We start from the raw sequence: 24,551 nt of genomic DNA, 5'->3' as shown, positions 1-24,551 counted from the left end.
CTCTGGGCATTACAGTGCTTGCCTATTCTTTGCCATGCGAAGCATATTCACGATGCTTTATTACAATGCTATGCTTTTACTGTGGTAAACTTTCATCTGGAGTGCCATTCCTGTAGATGTTGAGACACTAAATCAATAACATCAATAGAGCCAACATGTTGTCCTATTCAATCCAATCGAATTTATTTTTACAAAAGCACAAACAGAAAAAAAAAACACCTAAAGATTTTTTAAGATAAAGTTTGTCCAAACTATAAAAGAAAAGCACTGAACACACCCAGCTATTGATCCCAGGTAGATTCCAAAGGGGTGTGTCTGCATACATTATCCCATCACCAGTACACTTTTCCATTTAATCACCCTTACATTGTTAATTCCTTTTCTTGTTTTCTTAAAGCAAAGCATTTAATTCGAGTATTAATACAGACATTAGAACACACCAGTAAGTAATGAAAAAAAACTACAACGCTAAAGACCTCAAGTATCCTTTTTTGGTACGTTGCTTGTGGTTTTGCAGAAATACAAACAGCGTTCTAAGTATTAGGTCGTTGATAGCTTCAGATATATTGTGTCAGTTTGAGGGGAAAAAAATCTAACCGGGCCAGATTTGGTCATACTTAATAATGGACTCTATAGGCTTTGAAATTCAACAAAACAAGAAAAAAATGTATTATTACAAATACAGCTACTTCATTCCAAAAAAAAATAAAAAATAAAAAAATAAATACTATTCACACCTGGGTGTTTAAATTACGATTAGTGTGAATCCTGGTGCCTCATAAATCATATTGACTCATGGAGCGAAAAAATCTGATCTCATCGAGGTTAAATGCTTTGTAATACGTACAACATAAAATATACTGGCGATTCTCAGTAATCCTAACAAATTTCATTAAGTGGGTGGGTTGTTGAGGGTTGTGGTGACTTGTAAGCTATTTTATTGTTTAAAAAGTAGCTGCTGTTGACCTTCCTACAAGAATTGCAGAAAAAAAAGAGAGAAACACTCTGCCCAAGTGAACAGTTGTTTTGCATTAGGGATTTGGCTGGAGATAAAGAATAGGAGTTAAAATCGTTGAACTGGGAAACTTTTATTACAACATGAGATGCAGAAAAAGCATGAGCTGAGCTGGTCACAGATGTTCCCTGTGACCAATGGAAGAGGATATGGTTTCAGTTACGATTCTCAACATCTGCTCAAAGGCAAGAAGGGGCATCGTTTTCGGTGCAAAATATTGAAGATTTGTTCTGCTTTGAATAATCTCCAATTCGGGCTAATTGTATTTCTGCTGCGTGTTTTAAAGCAACAGGTAAGAATATATATATATATATATATATATATATATATATATATATATATATATATATATATATATATATATATATATCGGTAGCAGTGAACCTAACACGGTCAGTATAATGAGCTATTTTAATCATGCACTCTGTCACTTTTTGCTGTAACGTTATCTTGAACAATAAATATAGAGCATTGGTATATACCAAGTCCGTTTAAGATCTGACTAACATGATATCTATGATTATTTTAGTTACAGGCGTGGTATTGCCTGACTTTAGGCAAAAGTGCATTGCAAGTTTTAATCTATCATTAGGGATAATATTGGGTTAATTACACTACGGCTAGGGTTGATTTCTGTTTTATTAGTTTACTGTACTTTGGATTGCATAACTTTTCTTCCTGTGATGAAGGTTTTGGTGGATGTACTTTTGCTCGATAAAGTTCAAAAGGGCTCAGATAATTGAAATCCCTGCTCAATGACCCGGTGCGTTTTGCATCCAGATATCTTTTCACAAGACCAGGTCACCTTTGATATTTTGTGATCCCTGTTTTGCAGAAGCAGTTTTATTTCTGAACTGTTGTGACGTTATCTGTCAAACCTGTTTGTTAATTTTGATCATTTAAAAGTTTTTATGGAACATTTAGCAACATTCACAATTATGTCAGCAACAATAACTTAATAACTGGAATAATAACTAATGTTTCTTATTTTTATCATTTGGCCAGTCCATCCAAAGCGAGCACGCAAATGTCAATGTGGTCTCATTTCTCTGTTGCTCTCTGTGATTTGTACAGTATGTGATCTTGAGCCCTCTGCTCATTTAGGTTTTGAAAGCCCATATGGACCGATTGCTGTTCTGAACTCAGTCTCCTGAACTGCAAACAGGTACATTTTGTTTGACTTTATTATTAATATACTGATAGAGGATATTTTTATTTTCTAATTGAATCTAGTGAATCTAGAACCACCCATAATTATCCAGGGAATTCTCTAGAACAATTGCTGTTCAAAGATAGGGAAATTAGGTTATGGTGACACAGTTTCAGATACAAATATGTTCTACAAAACCCGTTTACAATTCAAGGCGTTTCCTAATAGTACATGTTGAAAATAAAATGTCTTTCCTTCTTTATCTAGTTTCAACATGAGTAGTATTATATATATTCTCCCCAAAGTATGTTCATTTCCTCTCTCAAGCTTTGGTTCCAGATGAAAATGTTTTGCAGGAAACGTTCCTGTCAGATGTTAAAAAAGCTAAATAAATCAGACTCCCAGAGCCAAAGGCAGACAAGGTTAGCATTCCTGTTATTTTTCGATTAGAGAGGAGCGATGTCCTCAAAAGGTGTAAATCAACATTAACTGTAGAATTAAGCTGTTAAAGAAACTTTGTATAACAAACGTGTATCTGTTTTATTTATCCTTTTTATATACAGACGTGCTCAAATTTGTTGGTACCCTTACAGCTCATTGAAATAATGCTTCATTCCTCCTGAAAAGTGATGACATTATAAGCCATTTTATCATGTATACTTGCATGCCTTTGGTATGTCATAGAATAAAGCAAAGAAGCTGTGAAAAGAGATGAATTATTGCTTATTCTACAAAGATATTCTAAAATGGCCTGGACACATTTGTTGGTACCCCTTAGAAAATATAATAAATAATTGGATTATAGTGATATTTCAAACTAATTAGTTTCTTTAATTAGTATCACACATGTCTCCAATCTTGTAATCAGTCATTCAGCCTATTTAAATGGAGAAAAGTAGTCACTGTGCTGTTTGGTATCATTGTGTGCACCACACTGAACATGTACCAGGGAAAGCAAAGGAGAGAGTTGTCTGAGGAGATCAGAAAGAAAATAATAGACAAGCATGGTAAAGGTAAAGGCTACAAGACCATCTCCAAGCAGCTTGATGTTCCTGTGACAACAGTTGCAAATATTATTAAGAAGTTTAAGGTCCATGGAACTGTAGCCAACCTCCCTGGGCGCGGCCGCAAGAGGAAAATCGACCCCAGATTGAACAGAAGGATAGTGCGAATGGTAGAAAAAGAACCAAGGATAACTGCCAAAGAGATACAAGCTGAACTCCAAGGTGAAGGTACGTCAGTTTCTGATCGCACCATCCGTCGCTTTTTGAGCGAAAGTGGGCTCCATGGAAGAAGACCCAGGAGGACTCCACTTTTGAAAGAAAAACATAAAAAAGCCAGACTGGAATTTGCTAAAATGCATATTGACAAGCCACAATCCTTCTGGGAGAATGTCCTTTGGACAGATGAGTCAGGAGCTTTTTAGCAAGTCACATCAGCTCTATGTTCACAGATGAAAAAATGAAGCTTTCAAAGAAAAGAACACCATACCTACAGTGAAACATGGAGGAGGCTCGGTTATGTTTTGGGGCTGCTTTGCTGCGCCTGGCACAGGGTGCCTTGAATCTGTGCAGGGCACAATGAAATCTCAAGACTATCAAGGCATTCTGGAGCGAAACGTACTGCCCAGTGTCAGAAAGCTCTGTCTCAGTCGCAAGTCATGGGTCCTCCAACAGGATAATGACCCAAAACACACAGCTAAAAGCACCCAAGAATGGATAAGAACAAAACATTGGACTATTCTGAAGTGGCCTTCTATGAGTCCTGATCTGAATCCTATCGAACATCTATGGAAAGAGCTGAAACTTGCAGTCTGGAGAAGGCACCCATCAAACCTGAGACAGCTGGAGCAGTTTGCTCAGGAAGAGTGGGCCAAACTACCTGTTAACAGGTGCAGAAGTCTCATTGAGAGCTACAGAAAACGTTTGATTGCAGTGATTGCCTCTAAAGGTTGTGCAACAAAATATTAGGTTAGCGGTCCCATCATTTTTGTCCATGCCATTTTCATTTGTTTTCTTATTTACAATATTATGTTGAATAAAAAATCAAAAGCAAAGTCTGATTTCTATTAAATATGGAATAAACAATGGTGGATGCCAGTTACTTTTGTCAGTTTCAAGTTATTTCAGAGAAAATTGTGTATTCTTCGTTTTTTGTGGAGGGGTACCAACAAATTTGAGCACGTCTGTACATGGAAACTGTGAGCATGAAACATGTTTTTGATTTGCAGTTATGAGATCACTGGAGACAGCTAGCTTTTCCTATTGATTGAGATGCCGTATGTTTATATGTGCAATCTTTGAGGGGCATATACGATTAAACTATTGTCTGTTTTACATGACCGGGGGTCTGTAGGATTTTTTAAATGGTTTGTTTTAATTAGGTCTTATTACAATCAGTTGAGAGCTCATTCTTCCTGCCTCTAGTGTAGTGCTAGGACAAATGACTGAATATTACTTTATGAAAACGTGTCTGTGGCCACTGTTTACTGTGAACAAACGGCAATGGCAAGGAATGAAAAAAAAGAAAATAAATAAAATGTGGTGTCAGCGTTATGTACTATTTATTTCGGGAATAAACAAAACAACGTTTAACTTGAACTGCTATTTGGCGTGCTTTGTTTCGTATTTAATTCACTGTGGTAAAGTAATTGCTATGCAAATTATTCGTTACTCCTGGGATATGTTTCTATTTTAACGTGTTACGTGCTGTAAGGTCTTGCTGTAAAATAAAGGCACAGAGACCACGCCCACTGCCCCTGTTGATATGCTGTATCTGCCTGCTTTACTTTTTGAAAAACTGAACAAATATCCAAACAAATATTTAAATTATGAGCAAATATCCCAACATGAAAGTCCTGTGTTCGTCCCAGCACTGCTCGAGTGCTGTTTGAATGTTTTATGTTGTTTTTTAAAAACATAAATGTCCAAACATACCTTTAATGTGTTGCATTTGGATCAGATCATCATATGTTCTGTAAATGTACAATGAAATCACAGTAGCTTATCTCACTCCAAAGACATCATGTCCAAGGGGTGATAGCACTTAAGATACATGACTGGTTCTGAGAAAACCCAGCCCATGTCAGGGATTGGTAATTCTACTTGTCCTGCACCCAGCCCAGGTGTTTAAAACGCTCTTCAAATGCATTACAAAAATCAGGTGCCAGCACATGGTTACCTTGATCTCCCTTATAAAAGTTTAGAATAGCAAAAGCACAGCAAAGTGTAATAATGCAACGTGAAAGTATGGTGAAGCATAGGTTAGCACTATGAAGCTTGATTGCTCAGATTGCTGGCACCTGATCATTTTAATAACACTTCTCAACAAGCCACGTCTAACCAGGACTTGGTGCAAGACAAGTACAATCCCTTCCATTACTTTGGCTGGGTCACATGAAGAAAATGCAATATGGCGTAGTTAAAAGTCGACAGGGGCCCCATTTTATTTCTGAAAGGGAAAAAGAGGTGAAATCACTGCAGTACAACAACTGTGCCCAAGTCTTAAAGTCACCCCTGTTACAGAGTAAGTAGCTGGGTTAGCGTTACATGTCCCCACGTGTTGCTACAACTGTTTAAATAACATACCTGTAATTTTTCTTTTCATTGTTAACATCCTAACAACTTTTTACTCTTAGAACTTTAAATTCTGTTTCAAAGCTCTTTTCAAATGACCGTTCTAGTGCACTGGGGCTTGAGATCTGTCATCTAAATCATTGCAGGAAGAGCGATTAAAAAAAAAAAAAAACATAACAAGTGCTCTGGCTTTTCTGTTCAGTACCACACCATGGATCGTTATTGCTGTGTTACCTGTTTGACAACGTGGGCAATAATCCTTACACTATCCAGAGGTTGCGTTAACACTAGATTTTGTGTCCTAGATGCAAAATAAATCCCTTGGATGGGAAAATATTTTGTCTTGCATTCACGGGACACACACAATGGGAAAGGGATGTAGACATGTATATTCGTGGTAATCTATTACACTGCAGCAAAATGACTGTAAAATATTTGCTTGTTTTTAAAAAAAAAAACCTGTTCAGCCACCTAGAACGGGAGAAGAGCAGGGATAGACCCGGTTGGTCAGTCTGGGTAAAGTGGGCGGGAGCAGCGGGGGGGTATAAGTACTGCCGGCACGGGAGAGTGAGGTGGAGAAAGCTGAATGAAAGAGAGGTAGAGTGGGAGGGTTCAAGTGTGGAGTGGAGCCTAGCCGCAGAGTCCTGGGGAAAGACAGCCTGTGAGATGTGGCCTGTGGGAGACTGGAAGAGGAAGGGGTCTGGGAGAGAGTGAGAGTGGGGTAGAGTGTGAAGGAAGGAGCTAGGGTTTTATTGTTTTAGTGGCATGGTCTTGGCCTGAACAAAGACCGTATTGATTTCACCAATAAATTGGTTATTCCTTGCACCCTGGCAACGCATCTGTCTTCTGCTTTCTCCTCCGAGGGCATGGGTCATTACAATATAAAAAGACAGTATGAAGACATGATTTTGTTTTATTGAAAAATGCAAACTTACGTTTTATTCTGTTCCACAATCAAATTCAAATAATGAAATTGCACATCGTAACTTTTAAAGTATTTTTTAAAACGCTTACACTATACATATTAAATGCTGAAGAAAGGTAAAAACGCATGCACCAATCAGCAGCTACACTGACTGATGACTGACGATTGACTCGAGGAGTGGTGAGGATTGACTCGAGGAGGGGTGACGACTAATTCGAGGAGGGGTGAGGATTGACTCGAGGAGGGAGGTATGACACAGGCCCGGTTTTTGGGATGGAACTGCATAACAGTCTCGCATTTTGATTGGTCCATGTCTGTCACATGAATATGTCTTCACACGAGTGGAAAAGCTTGCAGGCATTTTTAACATTGTGATCAGAGAGAGAGAGAGATCTGCTTTCCACAACCTTTCCATTAAAATATAATGTGGTATTACGCTGTACTGATATAACAAACTATGGGTAATTACTTTATATGAATTATCATGTTATGCACGAATGTAAGAATTGGCTTTCTGTGGTGGTGTACTTTTTTCTTTCAAGTAGCATATATCTATAATCGTTTTTGTGATATGTTTTAATATAAAATGTATACACTATTGCAGTTTTGTTAGAGGATACATTAGTTTATCTCTAATGTAATCACTGTTTTACATATAGACTGCCCCTGTTTTCATTTACGTCGCAAATTCTGGGCCGCTTTGCTTTTCAGATAATGTCCCAAATTCTGGGCCGCTTTGGTTTTTAGATAACGTCCCAAATTCTGGGCCGCTTTGGTTTTTAGATAACGTCCCAAATTCTGGGCCACTTTGGTTTTTAGGTAACGTCCTAAATTCTGGGCCTCTTTGGTTTTTAGATAACCTCCCAAATTCTGGGCCGCTCTGATAACATCCCAATTTCTGGGCTGCTCTGGTTTTTAGATAACGTCCCGAATTCTGCATTTTCGAATTCAGGCCAGTTTTTGAGATATTCTGCTTCGCTGACAGCCGAGTTTCTAGTCATGCATGCACAGTTTACCATAAACTGGACCGTTAATTCATTTAAGAGTAACCCTTAGTACATGAATCAAAGTTAATGTATTTTTTACTCTCCCCAGAAAACATTTAGGAACATGGTATACCAAAAAAAATTAAAATAAAAAAGGACATCTCATTTGCTTATGTAATGTCTATCAATATATAGTGAGGCGTATTGGTTTATCAGAACTTCTGGGTTTAAGAGACCAGTGCCCTTCAACAACTTCAAATAAATCGTTTATTTAATACATTTGGGTGACAAACTGCTGGTTTAGGACAGAACAACAAACAGTAGGCTTAATTCTTAAAACTTTTAACTACAAGTATTTGGGTGCACAGAATTAAAAAGACAAGTATTGGGTTTGGAGCACACCTATTTTTTTGTAACTTTGACAGCCTTTTTTAAATTTTGACAGCCTTTTGTAAAAGTGAAGGCCTTTTGATACCCAGCATACACTGCAATACCCAGCAAAGTTATACACTGATATTCTGATAGCACAGCAATTCAAATGGAGTTTGTAATTGGATGTGTTCCTCAAATACACAATAAAAAGTGATATTTATATAAAAAGTGATATGTACTGCGAGCAACTGGATTCATACCCAGAGGTACTCTGTAGCCTCCTAGGACATTCACAGCTTGTTTGACACCCTCTTGTAGTTGCCCATTTCTGCATATAAAGCAAAATGTTTGTCAATCTCTCTTTTTTCTTATGAATCAGTCTTTGCAGGAATCATTCCAAAAACACTTGAATCAGTTAGGGACTACCAGTCTGACACTACAGGCCTTTAAATTGCAGTACCAATTTGCAAGTTGCTAAGTGGTTTTGTTCCTCAAATTTGCACTGCAAAGTGATATTTTAAAGAATAGGGTATTTAGTGCTTTTTTTTTTTGCCTCTGCTCGCTTTTGGTGCAAAAGTATGCTCCGATACACTCAAGCTGATACTGTGATCACAAAACACTTGGAATGGACTTAAATTGGTGCTTCTGTTGCATAAATACACGACAAAATGTGCACATTTCAGGTCTTATATATAACGGACATTTTTTGTATGTATTTTGCTATAGGAAATCAGGGGGGGGGGGGGAGATATCGTACCCGTATCTCCACGACCCCTGGGCCAACAAACTCAGAAGGGCACTCTTTGCGTGCACAAGAGTCTTAGCTAAAGAAAGACATCAGCCACGGGTTCATACGCCACCCCACCGCCAGATGGTGGGCGTTGCCCCAAAGGGGTTTTATAATGGGATTTCCCATAGACATTTTTCAGGGTGCTAAATCTCGGGTTCCGGGGGTCCCCGAGTCTTGAAAATCGGTACGGAGGTCCACCTCAGGGCCCCTGCCGATCCCTCCAAGCGACGTGTCCCCAGCTAGAAAGGACACCAGTTTAGACTTTTTTTGCCAACCTGGAGCTCAAAAGCTATTGGAAATGCAACCTTGACATGCCATCATGCTGAAAATGTGTAAATTTGTTGAAAATGTAGCATTTGAAAACAGATGGCTCCCTGTGAAAGAGGGCCCCCAGACATGACCCGGTTTCTAGGCCCCAGGGTCATGGAGATATGACCCCGAAAAGGGTAGTTTTTGGACATTTTTGACAGGGCGTATCTCGGGTTCTGTGGGGGTTAGGAACTTGATTTTTTTTTTGTGGCGGGCCCCATGGGGCCCCGCACAAGGAGTCACCGTTTTCATGGTTCAGATGCCAGGACAGCTTGGCAAAGTGAATTTTTTCGTCATGACATGAGTTTTTGGGTGAACCACCACACCATTTTAGGGGGTGGTTTGGGGTGCTCCCCTGAGTCTATATCACTTTGAATGGTGGTTCTACGTGCTCGGGTTCAAGAGATATGCCTGAAATGTGTTTTTCAACCCTGCCATAGACATAAATGAGGCTGAACACCCTGAACAACCTAAAAATATTTTTTGCACAGAATTGCTACAAAACTGGGCATATTACATTCAGGCTGGTCTAGAACCCTTCGAACGGTGGTTGTAGGTGCTCTGGTTCGAGAGATATGACTGAAAATGTGTTTTTTTATCACTGCCATAGACATGAATGGGGCTGAATACCCGAAAATATATTTTGCAAAGAATTGCTACGGTGGGTGTATGTGTGCAGGGGTTGCATGATGGTGTGTGCATGCAGGGGTTGCATGGTGGTGTGTGCATGTAGGGGTTGCATGGTGGTGTGTGCGTGCAGGGGTTGCATGGTGGTGTGTGCATGCAGGGGTTGCATGGTGGTGTGTGCATGCAGGGGTTGCATATTGGTGTGTGCATGTAGGGGTTGCATGGTGGTGTGTGCATGTAGGGGTTTGTCACAAGGCTGGCTGAGTGGTGACACGTCAGACCCGGAAGAAACACACAGATAGAGGGTGGTGATGAGTAATGCTGAGTGCAATGGTGGCACTCAGCGTTTATTAAATGAAATAAAAGGTTTAAACAGACAGAACACAAAACAGGACACGCCAAAATAAATATATAAACAAAAAACGGACTAAACAGTAAACAGACAAACGAACAAACACAGTGAGCAGATAGTTTAACTACCTCTAGTGCCACCGGTGCTATGGCCAGAATACCCCGCACCCCTGCAAGCTACATGGCAGGTGAGCTGCTGGGACGGCTACTTCCGCCTGGTCGAAACCTTGAGTTGGTGCCCTTCCTGTGGGGAAGGGGGCCACTCAGTCATCAACTGCCAATACCCTGGAGAGGAGAAGGAGGATGGATGACCGGAGGGCAGCTGAGAGGCCTGCATCAGCGCTCTTAAGGCCTTGAACCGGTGCTCTTTGTGGTCAACTGCCCCCTGTTCCAGGAAGAGGAAGTGAAGGAGCACCAGTTCCCAACGTGAAGGGGAGAAGCCCCGCTGTCTCCAGCGCAAGAGGGAAAGATGCACCCATCTCTAGAGATAGGAGACTACCTGCTGCTCCCACCTCAACTGCCATGGGAGGACTACCTGCAGCTCCCACCTCCACCGCCAGGGGGAGACTACCTGCTGCTCCCCCCCTCCACCACCAAAGGAGCTGGAGCTACCACCACCACCAGATGGAGGGGAGCTGCAGCTGATTGAGCCTGCATCGCCTGGGGTTGCCTGTCCCGCACCACCTGGGACTGCCTGTCCCGCACCGCCTGGGGTCGCCTGTCCCGCACCACCTAGGGCTGTTGAGCCTGCAACCTCTAGGGCTGCCGAACCTGCATCGCCTAGGGTTGCTGAGCCTGCAACGCCTAGGGCTGCTGAGTCGCCATCGCCTGGGGAGGCCTGCTCGACATCGCCTGGGGAGGCCAGCTCGCCATCGGCTGGAGAGGCTAGTTCGCTGTCACCTGGGGTTGCCTGTTCACCATCGCCTGGGGTTGCCTGTTCACCGTCACCTGCTCGCCATCGCCTTCGCCTGCTCACCATCGTCTGGGGATGGCTGTTCGCTGTCGCTTGCGGTTGCCCGTCTGCATTGCCTGGGATTGGCCATGCACTATTGCCCGGAGATGCCTGCCCTGGAGGTAGTTTGCTGTTCACCTCTGGGGATTTTCTAGGGCTGGAGGAGCCAGCCTGGGAGCCGTTAATGGCTCCGCTGACAGCATTTTTGCAGTCAGCTGGGAAGCTGACAGCACTGCCGCTGTCAGCCAGTCCGTGGCCCGGAGCACTGCTTATGGGCCCATTGATGCCTCCTTTCCTGGCCCAGGACTATTGCAGAGACTTTTGGGACTTTAAGGGGGGAGGTGGCCTTTGAAGCCATGTGTGCTGCGCACAAGGGGGGAGATATGCGGAGGGATGCCCTGCCCCTGTGCGTATTTATGTTGTATGTGGCGTGTTAATGTTGGTGTTTATGTACTGGTGCATGGCGTGTGGGTTATCACGAGTGATTTAAAATATATAGTTGTATTTAGACTCAGGGATTGCAGAATCACTCCACGTTCAGATTAAAGTGGGTATTAGTATGGAAGCATGGGGAGCACAATTAGTTCACGTGCAGATGTACCAAGATTGCAATTGAATGATTGATTAGCAATCAAGTCTCGATACAGCTGCATAAAAGATGCAGTGTTTCACTCACTCAGGTTGTGTGTTCGGTGAGTGGAGAATGGGAGTAGAGAGAGGAGACTTGAAAACAATAACAACTGCTAGGCATGCTGGAGGACCAGCACGATACTTGTTTACAAAGTGTTTTGTTAAATCTGCTGTGGATTTGCTTTCATCTCACTCGCAGTGCTGTGTGTTTCTTCAGGGTCTGACGTCACCGCTCAAGCCAGCTTGCTACAATATGTTATGACTGATACACCTAAAATAACATCTAGCTTATGTAATAAGCGTTCATATATATAGTATGAGCTAATGGTTGTATTTAAATCAAATGAAGCTTGCAAAAGTAGAATTTAGATGTAATAAAGTATGTACCAGTATGCAATATATTGTGACAATAAATCAACAGACATCCTACAGTGGCTGAAAATCACAGAAACCTTCGACACTAGACCGAAAAATACCTGTGTCATAAAAAAATACCCTTTTGTCAGTTTGTGTTGCTTTGGAGCCAGACATGAGTTCAGACCCTGAAAATCACTGAGCAAGGTTACTGACCCCTTTTCAGTGATATTGACTGTCAATGATTTCCAGAGCTATTTCTAACACATTATATCAATGGGGAAAAGCACAAGCCATGTGCTGTGTTGGACCCTTCACAAAATGTTTCTATTCCTTGACAATAAAGCGGGGCCTAATCAAAGGACACCAACCCAAGGATTTATGATTGGCAACAGTTCCTATCCCTGCCATATATGTAATTGACTTTCCTCTCCCATTGTGCTGCATGCTAGTAACTAGTTGGGTTAAAAGTGTATTTTTTATGCCAAGACTTGCTTTGACATCTGTGAGTAGCTGGAACCCTACCATTTTAAATCATCCATTAAATGTTGTCAGCTTCGCAATACAAGGAATGCAGTAGTTGTTACTGCAACTGCAAAATACTAACAATGAATATTTGATGGTTCTAGATAAGCATATTGCACAGAGCATTCTTTAACAGTTCAAGGCTCCCCATAGGTGACTATTACCCTATTGGGGTAGATATGTCATGACTCGGGTGTTTATCATTTTATCATTCTCATAATCATGTTCCATTTTATACTAAAATATACATTACTAAGTTCCTTCATAGTTTAAATAAGCACACTTTATCGGTCACATGATGGAGAAATGAGCTTACCAAAACTGTATGTCACTCACTGGGCCCAATTGGCCTGCTCCCTTTTATGACTTGCAATAGTAAATTACATCTTCAAGCTCGGTTATATCTCAAGTACAACAAAATATTACATTGTAGAAAGAACACAAATATGTAAAACCTAGTTATAAAATTGAATGGGGTACTACATTAATAATATTTTGGGGTTTGACATTGCTATTGCTATATTTTCTTGAGAGGCTGTGGCAAAGTGGTTAACAGTGTGCAGGGTGCAGGTTATCAATAAACAATTATAATCCAGGTGCAATGTTGTTTAATGGTTGTATTTTGTAATGCAAATGCCTGACAACAGTAAATAATAACAATGTCAATGAGAAGCAATACTGCGGCGTGTATTGTTTATCTGTAATCCGCGGGTTGGCCCCGAAATAATAACAGTCCCGTTTTAATTCACCCACACGTAACACAAACACAAACATAAACACCAGTCCACATTGCGTGCTCTAGTGCTCATGGTGAAAATACAGTACTTTAGTGTAAACTAAGTGAAGTGTTGTCCAGGTTCATACTGGCCTTTAGCGACAGCTCCTGGATCGTGTTTAGCCGTCTAAATAATCATACAAGTATAATTCAGACACGACAATAAACAAACAAAACACTCACAATTTTCTCTACACAAACCACAGGTCCTTCCAGGTTGTTCTCTAACCAAAACAAAGGAACTGATTGTGTCTCTCTGTCCACTTTATTGCCGTTACAGATGACCTCTTGGTAAACGAGTGCAGCCGTCCCTCCAATCCGCGACTGCCACATCATTTCCCTTCCGGGTCGATGAGTTAATGCACCGGAGTTCCACCCCGTTTCTGGCTGGCCGACTTCCCTTGAACCCTGGGAAAGAACTGTTGGGCCAACCTGTCCAAGGTACTCTGTTCTTGCTACTTAGTACCCTCACAGGTAGGGAGGGAGATTTACCACCAAGAATCACTGTATTTCTGTCACAGAGGCGTAAAAAATGAAATAGTTCTGTGATCTGATGGTAAGATTTGCCAAAAGTTACAGCGATAAAATAGTAAAAAACATTATGTAATCGCTAAAGTATGTATTAACTCAAAAATCAACCAGAATCTTGCAATCTGCATGCAATGGCACCTTTAAAATGTATTGCTGCTTGCTCAAGGCACTAACTCATTAAAATCAGCACAAGGCAAATGAGGAAATTATTTATCAACAATTACAAAAAAAACACAGAATGTATAAAAGTGTAAATGTATAGTGAAATCAATTCATGGTTTCAAATATGATACTACACATAAAAATATGGTAAATTTGAGGCATAAGAATGGTAAACTGAAACATTACTCTACAACTGAATAGCAAACAGTATGTTTTAGACATGTTGAATTTCTTAAGGAACAGTATTAAACTGGGACAAATACATGCTAAAGTTCAACAGCATTTACATTACCTAGACTGTATTTTAATGGTACAGTAAGTGCATGTGGCAAAGTGGCTAGTGAAGGGGAATAGGTGTAGCGGTGATGCGATGCAGGAGTGACAGGCAGACAACGGTATCCAGTGAAAAAGGTGCTTTAATTATAATCCAGGTCTGGTGACCGTAAAATAATAAATCCCCGGCTATACACAACAATGTGTAAAGCGCGGGGATAACAAAAAACAGGGCACAGTCCCGAACAAAACACAAGACGCGGTCACCAGTCCTGGGTGAGTGCAGACGTGCAGGTGCTCGGTGCAGACACAGGTTGTGTGGTGTGTAGTGGTGCTCCGGATCGTGCTGACCCTGTTTCGACAGCTCCGGAGATGTGCTTTAACAGTCTAAAGTGAAAAACACAGACAGTTAACAATACAAATACAACACGTATTTTCCCTTTTTAACTACTGAGAGTTCCTCTCTCGCTCCTTCTCTCTCCAAACGTTTACCCAAACGAAGGAAAAAATCAGCGTTACCCTGGCCCCTATATCATGTAATCCCGCATGATATCTAGGTAAACGGTTGCAGCTGCCTTATTACTTGCAGCTGCCCCTCGTTTACCTGTCAAATCAATACGGTCTTACAACAGAGTCTCGCTTCTTTCCAGGCTGACCCACTTCCCGGTCCCGGAAACGAACTGTCAGGCCAGCCCTTCCAGATACTTCTCCTCCCGTTCTTTAGCGCCCTCACAGGTCGGGAGGAAGATTTATCACCAGAACTCATTGTATTTCTGTCACATTGCAATATAAACATTAGAACAAGAAAAGAATGAGAGAAAGATATTCAGCTCATCAATGCTCTTCTGGTTACTAATAAAAAATTGATCTCAGGACTGAATCCAGACAGCCCTTGGAGGAGCACAATGAATCAGTAAAAAAAGCATGGCCTGACAACCCACTACTCACTCTGTGTTTTTCTCATTTCACAGAAAATGTGGCCACTGACATTTTGGTGTGAATAGTTTTATGAATTTGTTTTAACTGTGTGAAATGTCCTTGTCTTGTACTTCATGCTATTGACAGTACATATCTCATTAAATTACAATTTTGCAATAATCTTGATTCATGGGCAGAATTTGAAAAGGGTTCAGTTTTCTAATATCAACCTTGAATAATATGTTAAACAACTATATGGGACATTACATTTTAATATCATATTAGAAAATAATATGAATATTTATTTTTATAAATTTCCAGGCAATAATTTGATTTTTGTTCTGCTGTGCAAGGAACTAACCAGGATTTAAAGCTATGTATCCAGAGAATAAGACTTTAATATTTTTTAAAACTCAGTTATCCCCAATTTTAATGCAGATAAGAAAGAGCGGGTAAAGTAACAAAACAGTAAATGACAGAGGTGTAATAGTCTGCTTACTACATTTCGTAATGCAGTAAGTCACCCACCACAATGTCTTGATTAATTCATAGTGGCCTATATGTGCCAATGTATGTATTATTGTGCTGCAGGAATCCATTGTGTATCCTCCCATCACATATCCACCATGATCAACCTCTTCAGCAACGTTAGGTTGTTATTAAACAGAGAAGATTAGTTCTGATATTGTAGATCCTACCAAAGTTTTCGTACAGTGTTGTATGTGCTCCGTGTGCTGCCATTGCTGTCAGTGTCACATGAGCTGATGTTCAGTGTGCTGACTTGATATGTAAATCAATCCTGTTCGCCTGCGGGGCGTATCAACTTCAACCTCCATCTCGATCTCCTGCCCTTAACTCAGCAGCGAATGCACGCACCCACATGGCAGACAGCTACTCTGTCACAAACATTAATACCCTGTATCTTTCTAAACAAGGAATTTAGGGGAGCTCTCCAATAAAAGCTGAATCTCAAAACAATAATTGTGTGAATATAGTAATAGTTACAGCTGTGTATAATGGTATTTAAACTGGATTCATTCATCCGACTTTTTACATATCTTACAGATATTTTACATATCTGCCCTTTCGCAGCCGTTGTGTGTGCTGATGTGCTAAGGAGGCAATAAGCTGATCCCTGGAGCCAGCATTACACTTCAGCCATCAACACCAGACAGAAGGATATCTACATCATCATATGGAAGGAAGCGCAAATGGATGGAGACACAGATGGATCACATTAGTTTACTGTAAAGCTACGTCTTAGTTGGTGCTTATCTTGGCGAGAGCCGAGTTCAAATCAACATGAAGTTTTAACATCTACTCTCGTGTAATGGAAATCACGCTAATAGGTTGCAACCACGACTGCACTATACGTGGTGTATGGCTAGTCGAATACCATTTCTGAGGTTGAATGTCACATTTCTATGTGACTAGCATAAATATATGATTGGGGGGACAGTGGGATTAAAACAATTCTGTGTTTACCATTTGCATTTTTACCTACAATTTTAATGTAAACATTGTGAAAAAAATACAAAGCATCCGTGGTAGCATAATCTAGAGAGGAATGTCATATCAGAGATAACTTCAAAAGTCTGCAAATTTGAAGTCATTGCCTCAAATGGTTTCTGAGATACAATACTTTCACACTGTATCTGCTGCATCTTTGCAAAAACAACGGTTCATTTTCTTGAAGGCCTCCGAAAATTGAACCCGAACTAGATAATCGCAGAATAAACCTGTAAAAACAATACCTCGAAGCGTTAGGTCTTTATCTTTGGGAAACCAAAAAGTCACATGACTCCAACATGGTGGCCATCTTAGATCACAGGTCAAAGTATAGGGTGCAGTTAGATGACTTTATGGATGCAGAGTTTTCACAACCCTGAAAATATGAATTTGTCAGCTTAAATGTTTTATTATAAAGCTTGCAAGGTTTTCAGGCAGGAAATCTATTGTACGAGTGCCTGGTACATTCATTGGTTAATCTACAAGCCCATTACCGGCAAGTTCCAATTAACCTATAAGGTATATAACCCTATTTCACAAACTCAAATTACCACCTCCTCCCCAATCACCTGGTCCTTTTCCAGTCTCGTCCCGAGCAGGGGAGTATACGATGCTCCTCTGCCTAATATTTCTTCTTCACCAGGATGAACACGTCGCATAGATTTATTATTTTATCGTTTGTTTTTTAGCAGATGACACCGATATACACTGAAGGATGAGGCTGTGCTCCAACTATTTTAACTTATTTTTCTTCACCCATTGTTGGGGTCAATGTTTTTGGAAATCTATAAGATTTTGTATTACAATAAAGCTGGTTATTTAACACAAGATTGTCCTGACTGAAAAGATATTAGCAGTATTAGGTGTGGCAGCTGCTGTATTGAAATGATGCAATTATCTTTCTAAATGCAGCATTGTTTTTCTCCTTTAGATTCCAAAATGTTAATAGTGATTTGTATGGTAAGCTTGATTCATTGCATCAGTGGACAGCTGCTGGACAACAAGTTAAAAGGACATTCCCCCCAGTACATCTGCAGTGTACCTGGTTTGCTTGGTCCTCCGGGGCAACCAGGTCCCAATGGAGCATCTGGAGCACACGGGCGCATTGGACTGCCAGGACGAGACGGGAGAGATGGAAGGAAGGGAGAGAAAGGAGAAAATGGAGACTCAGGTATCCACATTACAACACTGCTTTGTAGGGGTGTAACAGGATGCCAGTGGTGTGGGGAATAAGGCAATGTACAAACAGTTCAACTGCAGTTTTAAAAGGTCAGTGTTTATTAAATAATAAACAATAACAATCCATCCCTGTAACAGCAATGGTACGGGGGAAGTAAACACTGCGTGTTTCAGTCACAAATAATAATAATACAGTACAATACAGTATTGTAATCCCCACGGCGCATGAAACTGTGCTTTCCTAACGGGATGGTGGTGCTTGTCTGTGCTGTGCAGTGAGGGTAGTGCTCAGGGGCTCATAACTGCGTCTCCTTTGTACTGCCAAACTCCTCCCTGTGATCAGCCCGGCACCACGCTCTATCCAATCCCTGGACACAACACAGCTGATCACTATGGATTTGTTTAGCAAACCCGCAGCTACGCACTTCCTCCAAAATGGCCAACTTCAGGTTCCCACCTACCATCAAGTCGCCCCATCTATGGGAAAGCTTACCACCAACCTTATACAGCGCCCTTTCTAGTCGGGAGAGAGATTTGCAACTCAGGTTCCTTCTCTCTCTGTCACAAGGGGCTTAAATTAATTGTAGCTAGCAAAATAGTTCAACAAATCGTACCCTCTTTGTACTGTAATTTCATTAGTTACACAGGTCTCTAATGTGCAGTTTGGAAAGAAACACATGTCATAACAAACATGGCTTTTAATTTTAAAACAGACATCTGGCATTACACTAGGTTAAAGACAGCTCTCAGTTTGCTTGCCCTGCCTTCCAGGAAGCCTGTTACTGTTTAACTTCCTTGGTCATTTCACCCCAGCAATGTCTTCTGGGTGCATGGTGGAGAAAACTGATGGAACTATTCTGTTAGTTACAATTAATGTAAGGATAACAGCTGGAGTTTAGGGAAATGTATGAAAGACAAGCCAATACATTGATTGTATTTATTAAGTCTTACATTGCACACAATGCTGTTTCACTATGCATATCTCACATTCTTCATGACACTTCATGTTTATTGCAACAGGCAATTCTTTAAAATGAACCAAATTGTTGAGTTGCCTAGTTTTTAGTGAATCGTGAGAAAATCACATAAACATGTGATTCACACAAGACAGGAGACACATTATTAAAAAGTTCCAAAGGCTGCATGTCTCCAGCGGTCCTTGCAAACATGAAGCAACACCCCCTTCCTTTTCTGTTAACAGATCAAGAGCTAGTTGTATCTACCTCCAGTAGTAAACAAATCATTGGTAAGTCTGACACTGTCTTCCAAGGTCATGGTTGTTTAAATATATGACTCTTTTTCAGGTCTAAGAGGGAACTCAGGTCCCGCTGGAAGAGTTGGAGAAAAGGGGGACAGGGGACTAACAGGCAAGAAAGGACCTGATGGATTTGCAGGTGTCAAAGGAGTGCTAGGCCCAGAAGGTCCTCCTGGGGAGAAAGGAGACAAGGGACAACGAGGGCTGCCAGGACAACCAGGAGTCTGCAAGTGTGGCAGCCTGGTGCCGAAATCAGCCTTTACAGTCGGTATAACCACCAGCTACCCTGAGGAAAAATCTCCAATAGTATTCAACAAAGTCCTTTTCAATGAGGGAGAACACTACAACCCCACCACTGGGAAGTTTGCATGTGCTTACCCGGGTATTTACTACTTTTCCTATGACATCACACTGGCCAACAAACACCTGGCAATTGGACTAGTACACAATGGCCAATATCGCATAAAGACTTTTGACGCCAATACGGGGAACCATGATGTCGCTTCTGGATCTACAGTTATGTACTTGAATTCAGAAGATGAAGTCTGGCTGGAAATCTTTTTCACTGATCAAAACGGCCTGTTTTCTGACCCAAACTGGGCTGACAGTTTGTTCTCTGGGTTTTTACTTTATGCAGATACAGACTACTTTGATGCTCTTTCAGAAGATTATTCATGAAAACTACTATCTAATATTGGTTGGCAACATTAAAATACATGTTATGATCAGGTTTAAGTATTAAGCAATGTGCAAAACAGAACTAATGGAGTAACTATATACAACAGTTTGCTGCAAGTGGGTTTATTATAACAAATAATTAGTGGCTGGTGTTATGTATACTGTACATATATCATACTTTCCAACATTTTGATATCCAAAGTTCTCTTGGCATCCTGTGTTTTCACACTGAGCATAACAGCTTGATATTGTTACAACACAAAACCCAAGATGAATCCAAATGATCATAGCGATAGCAAAATCTTCTGAACTGGACACAGTACATCTTCTACCATAATCATACTATTTAACTCCCAAGTATTTTAACACAATAAGACTTTTAACAAAAGCTAGTTAGAACCTTTGAGGTGATTTTAGACAAGAATGGCCCCCAGAGAAAATCCAATAGCACCTGAAACCCAATTGGCTGTGTTTTGTGTTTTGTTCCAATTAAAAAAAACTGATTTGTTAATAGAGAATGTCCAAAATTAATAATAACAATAATAACAGTTTTGTCCCACAACTCACATCTGGAAACTAACCAGTGTCTTGGAATAACATTGAATTTCCAGATACGCTGTTATGGCTGATGAGGGACTAACTATTCTCAAACATATGCATAAACAGCTGTTTGTGCTGAGTTTTAAGACTTAGTTGTTTGGGTTTGTATTTAATAAAGTTGTACATGGTTTCTCCTTCAAAAAAAAAAAAAAAAAGTTAAATGGCAGCTGTATCCAGTACGAGTTATTCAAAGGTATTGTATTATGATTAATGTATTGTATTTACTTTGGAAACACCAGCAGGATTCAAGGGTAGCAGTACAGCAGATTCTAGCTAGACTGAACTGACCTATAATCCAGTCCATGCTTTCATAATGAAATGCACGCTAATAGCAGCTGTAAGAAATGTGTGTGTGACACATTTAAATATGTTTTCGATTTTTTTACTCAAATAAATATTAGTTATTTTTGAATAAAATAAAAAGAATGAAAAAAAAACGTAAGATGGGCATTTTTAGTATTGTACAGATTACAATCAGAACAAATCACTAATTAGCAAGAGTCTATTGTATTTAAATCTACCACTTCAATTAGATTAGGGGTACACTCTGAAACCAAGTGTACTCATTGTGTGTGAGTACCTGTTTTGGTAATAAAAATAAAAAAGCCTTAAATTGATCACAAATATTGATCTTTGATATGCATAAAACATAGTTAAATACTATACACATTACACATACCTTTCCTCTTCTTGCACTGTAGATGTGAGTAGCCTTTCATTTTTTAGATGACTAAAAAGTTACCTGCAAGCAGAAATGCACTCCATGCTGTAGGATTACTTGCACAATAACTGCATTCTTACGCTTTCTGTAAAATTTCATATTAATATTGATTATTTAGTTTTGATCTTCATTTTCCAATGTATGAATCTGCTTTTCTTTTGTATTTCAACCGAACAACTTGAAACCCCACTAAGGGCCCGATCCAAAGCTTGGTAAATGATGTTGAGATTTGGAACTAAACAGGGTTAATACATATTTTGAATATTTAAGTAGACATCATGACTTTATCGATCAAAATAGGTCATTCAATTTAAGTTGAAATAAAAAGCAAAGCAAATATTTTTAAAGCAGATAAAATTGACAAAATCCACTTGCTGAGTTTTGAATATCAAGCCTGCGAGTATGTATTCCAAATTATAATCACAATCAGATCTCTCTGTTGTCCTAGGATGTGTCACTATGCACTACAGCTTTTGATTTCTGTAGTGTATGAAATGGAACTAGTTTAAGCTGAAAATAACATAGCACAGACTATTGCAGAAGAAGGAAAAGTAGAAATATTAAGATGTATTCAGTATTCGAGAAAAAAAAAAACTAAAATGTAAGCAGACCATGTTTTATGGAATTTTTCAACTTGGGGGTTAACATTCCAAATTAAAAAATAAACGACTTGGCAGGCTTCGTCGTTTATTACAATTCAGAATGTTTACCGCCTAGTACACTACACTTAAAACAAATTATCGCTTAAATGCAGAGACAGCTTAGGGAAAGTCATTCTATGAAATACTAGAACACCTCATAAAGGAGAAAAGGTTTCCTGGGCATATTAAAGCATGTTTCAGGTTTTCTAATAATAATTCACCCATTAGTGAAAGGAGTCAAGCTAGAATGACCCAATACTATTTTGATACCTCTAATGCGGTGTCAGTCTGAAGACAAATCATAAACACAAATATTTTCTTTAGCACTATTTATTGTTGTTTCTAGAGGGAATTGCACTTAACCTAATATATTGTGTCTTAAAATGTATATATGCTTAAAACTACATTAAAATGAGTCACTGTTTGCCAAAATAAATGTGTGTCCATGTAAACTGCATGCTGCTATCTATATATAAACAGAAAAAAAAACAAATAAAAAATAATACTCTATTTTATTGCTGACATGCATACACAACCTCACAACAAGTATTGGGAAAGATAAAGCTTAAAAATATATTTTGTGTTTAATAACCTTATTTTCTGAGCAGTGAGCACTTTACCTGTTAGGTAATTGACTTTATCTGTTGTGCCCTCAATTCTGCCAACAACACAGAGTTTAGGATTGTAAAACAAGTAATCCCAGCTGTGCCAGATACTGTTGAGTAATTACCAACATCCTTTCTGACTGTGTTGTTACTTTAATCTGTTTTTAATATACAAAATGCAAAACATTCCCCAGTGCCTTATTAAGCCAAGCCAAGCTGATATTTATGGCCAATATTTTATTTTTATTCCAATCAATTCCATGCAAAAATGTAAATGGTACTGCATTTTTTGTTTTTGATGTAATATTATCCACATATGTGGAGTTGACTGTTTACCATTTCCTCTCAAGTACTGGCTTATTAACCAAAACACATGGCTTAAAAAAGAGACTCTACCTGCAGCCACTGAAGCAGGACTTGGCAGACTGCTTATCTTTTATTTGGACCAAGAATTTATAGATGATCTTCTGTAAGGCAGCCACATTAAATATTAATTAAAGGTGAGCCAGGACATAAAACAGCTGCCATAGAGATGACAGAGAGACAGTGAGAAGAGATCTGAAGCCCAACTTATTGTTTTGTAGCAAATTGAAAACACAGGCTATTTTAATGATCTAAACCAGCGGTTCCCAACCTGTGGTCTGCGGACCACTCGTGGTCCCGCAAACAACTCCCAAAATCCAATTAAGCAATTCTAAGCAACACAACAAACACATTCTGTGATCAGGTAAACACAATAATAAAAAATGCATTTCGTTTCTTTGACTTGCTGGGCCACCTCATTTGCAGTCCAGCTTGTTAACGCATATCATAACAACATAAGAACGTTTACGAATGAGAGGAGGCCATTCGGCCCATTTTGCTCATTTGGTTGTTAGTAGCTTATTGATCCCAGAATCTCATCAAGCAGTTTCTTGAAGGATCCCAGGGTGTCAGCTTCAACAGCATTACTGGGCACCCTCACAATTCTCTGTGTAAAAAAAGTGCCTCCTATTTTCTGTTCTGAATGCCCCTTTATCTAATCTCCATTTGTGACCCCTGGTCCTTGTATCTTTTTTCAGGTCGAAAAAGTCCCCTGGGTGGACATTGTCAATACCTTTTAGAATTTTGAGTGCTTGAATCAGATCACCGCGTGTGGAGGAATCTAATTTCACTGCCAGCTTGTTTATTTTACCGTGTGACGTCACTGAGACGGGCATTTAATTTTTAAAGGGCGGAGACATTTTCAACAGCACAGAGAAAAAAAACATAACTTGTTAACAGCTGTGAAAAAAATGTGAAAACACTAAACCTGATGCATTTTACTTCTACTTATATTAGAACATTATTTTGTCTCATATGTTGCGCATATATATATATATATATATATATATATATATATATATATATATATATATATATATATATATATATATATACACGTGTGTGTGTTTTTACAACATTTATAAATATCAAGAAACAAGTGGATATAAGCGGACTAAATAATGGAATTAATTAACTATTTCAAAGAGAATAACATGTTTTTATACATGTATCTCAAAGCAGAATACATGATAATAAAAAATACTTAACGTTTAAAAACTTAAATAAAAAAAGACCATGTTGAAAAAAAAATGAGAAAAGTTTATATGGTTTCTGAAGTACTTGTGTAACAAGCAGTTACACAATTAGAAATTAAATATAGCCTGACTATGCCACAGGGGAATTTCACCCCAGAATATTAATAAAATAATTTAGGTTAGGATGATATATACATGTAGTATATATACAGTGCCGTGAAAAAGTATTTGCCCCGTCTGATTTTCTGCATTTTTGCACATTTTTCACATTGTATTTGGTCAGATTTTTTTGTGGGTTGTAGTAGTATATAGAGGGAGTCTGAGAGAAAAAAATAACACCAAAGTTTGGTGCTTCTTTCATTTGTTTGGTGTGCAAGGTAATCAAACATGCAATCTTCAGGTGTGAAAAAGTTATTGCCCCCCCCTAATTAACTCAACCCAATTAAAGGGATAATTAGGGTCAGCTGTTTGAGTACTATGGTTAACATCCAGGCCTGATTTGGGCCAGCCCTGCCCAATATAAATCTGACTAACTTTGGCCCTTACCATCAGAGTGAAGTTGTCAGTACACATCATGCCACGAA

The 24,551-nt window shown here is 39.6% G+C and overlaps 1 protein-coding gene and 1 long non-coding RNA gene across 2 annotated transcripts; one reads left to right on the top strand and one right to left on the bottom strand.

The window, feature by feature from the left end:
- Nucleotides 1-952: 952 nt before the first annotated feature.
- On the top strand, nt 953-22,268 carry LOC117421344 (complement C1q tumor necrosis factor-related protein 7-like). The gene is made up of 4 exons (XM_034035638.3): nt 953-1,307; nt 13,617-13,777; nt 17,661-17,900; nt 19,213-22,268. The coding sequence occupies exons 2-4, from the start codon at nt 13,696-13,698 to the stop codon at nt 19,839-19,841; spliced, it is 951 nt and encodes a 316-aa protein (XP_033891529.2). The 5' UTR covers nt 953-1,307; nt 13,617-13,695; the 3' UTR covers nt 19,842-22,268.
- Nucleotides 14,428-15,228, bottom strand: LOC117421350 (uncharacterized). The gene is made up of 2 exons (XR_004547490.2): nt 14,822-15,228; nt 14,428-14,689 (listed from the first exon to the last, which is right to left on the bottom strand). It is a non-coding gene; the product is annotated as an uncharacterized LOC117421350 (long non-coding RNA).
- Nucleotides 22,269-24,551: the final 2,283 nt, after the last annotated feature.

Source organism: Acipenser ruthenus, chromosome 1 (assembly GCF_902713425.1).
Source record: "Acipenser ruthenus chromosome 1, fAciRut3.2 maternal haplotype, whole genome shotgun sequence".
Lineage (NCBI taxonomy): Eukaryota > Metazoa > Chordata > Actinopteri > Acipenseriformes > Acipenseridae > Acipenser > Acipenser ruthenus.
Note: the sequence above shows the minus strand (reverse complement) of the source record. Positions and strands in the feature narration are given on the sequence as shown.

Coding starts and splice junctions, on each gene's coding strand:
- LOC117421344 (XM_034035638.3), top strand. CDS start 13,696: ATGCACCGGAGTTCCACCCCGTTTCTGGCTGGCCGACTTCCCTTGAAC. Junction 13,778..17,660: donor GTTGGGCCAACCTGTCCAAG/GTACTCTGTTCT, acceptor TTTCTCCTTTAG/ATTCCAAAATGTTAATAGTG. Junction 17,901..19,212: donor AGGAGAAAATGGAGACTCAG/GTATCCACATTA, acceptor ACTCTTTTTCAG/GTCTAAGAGGGAACTCAGGT.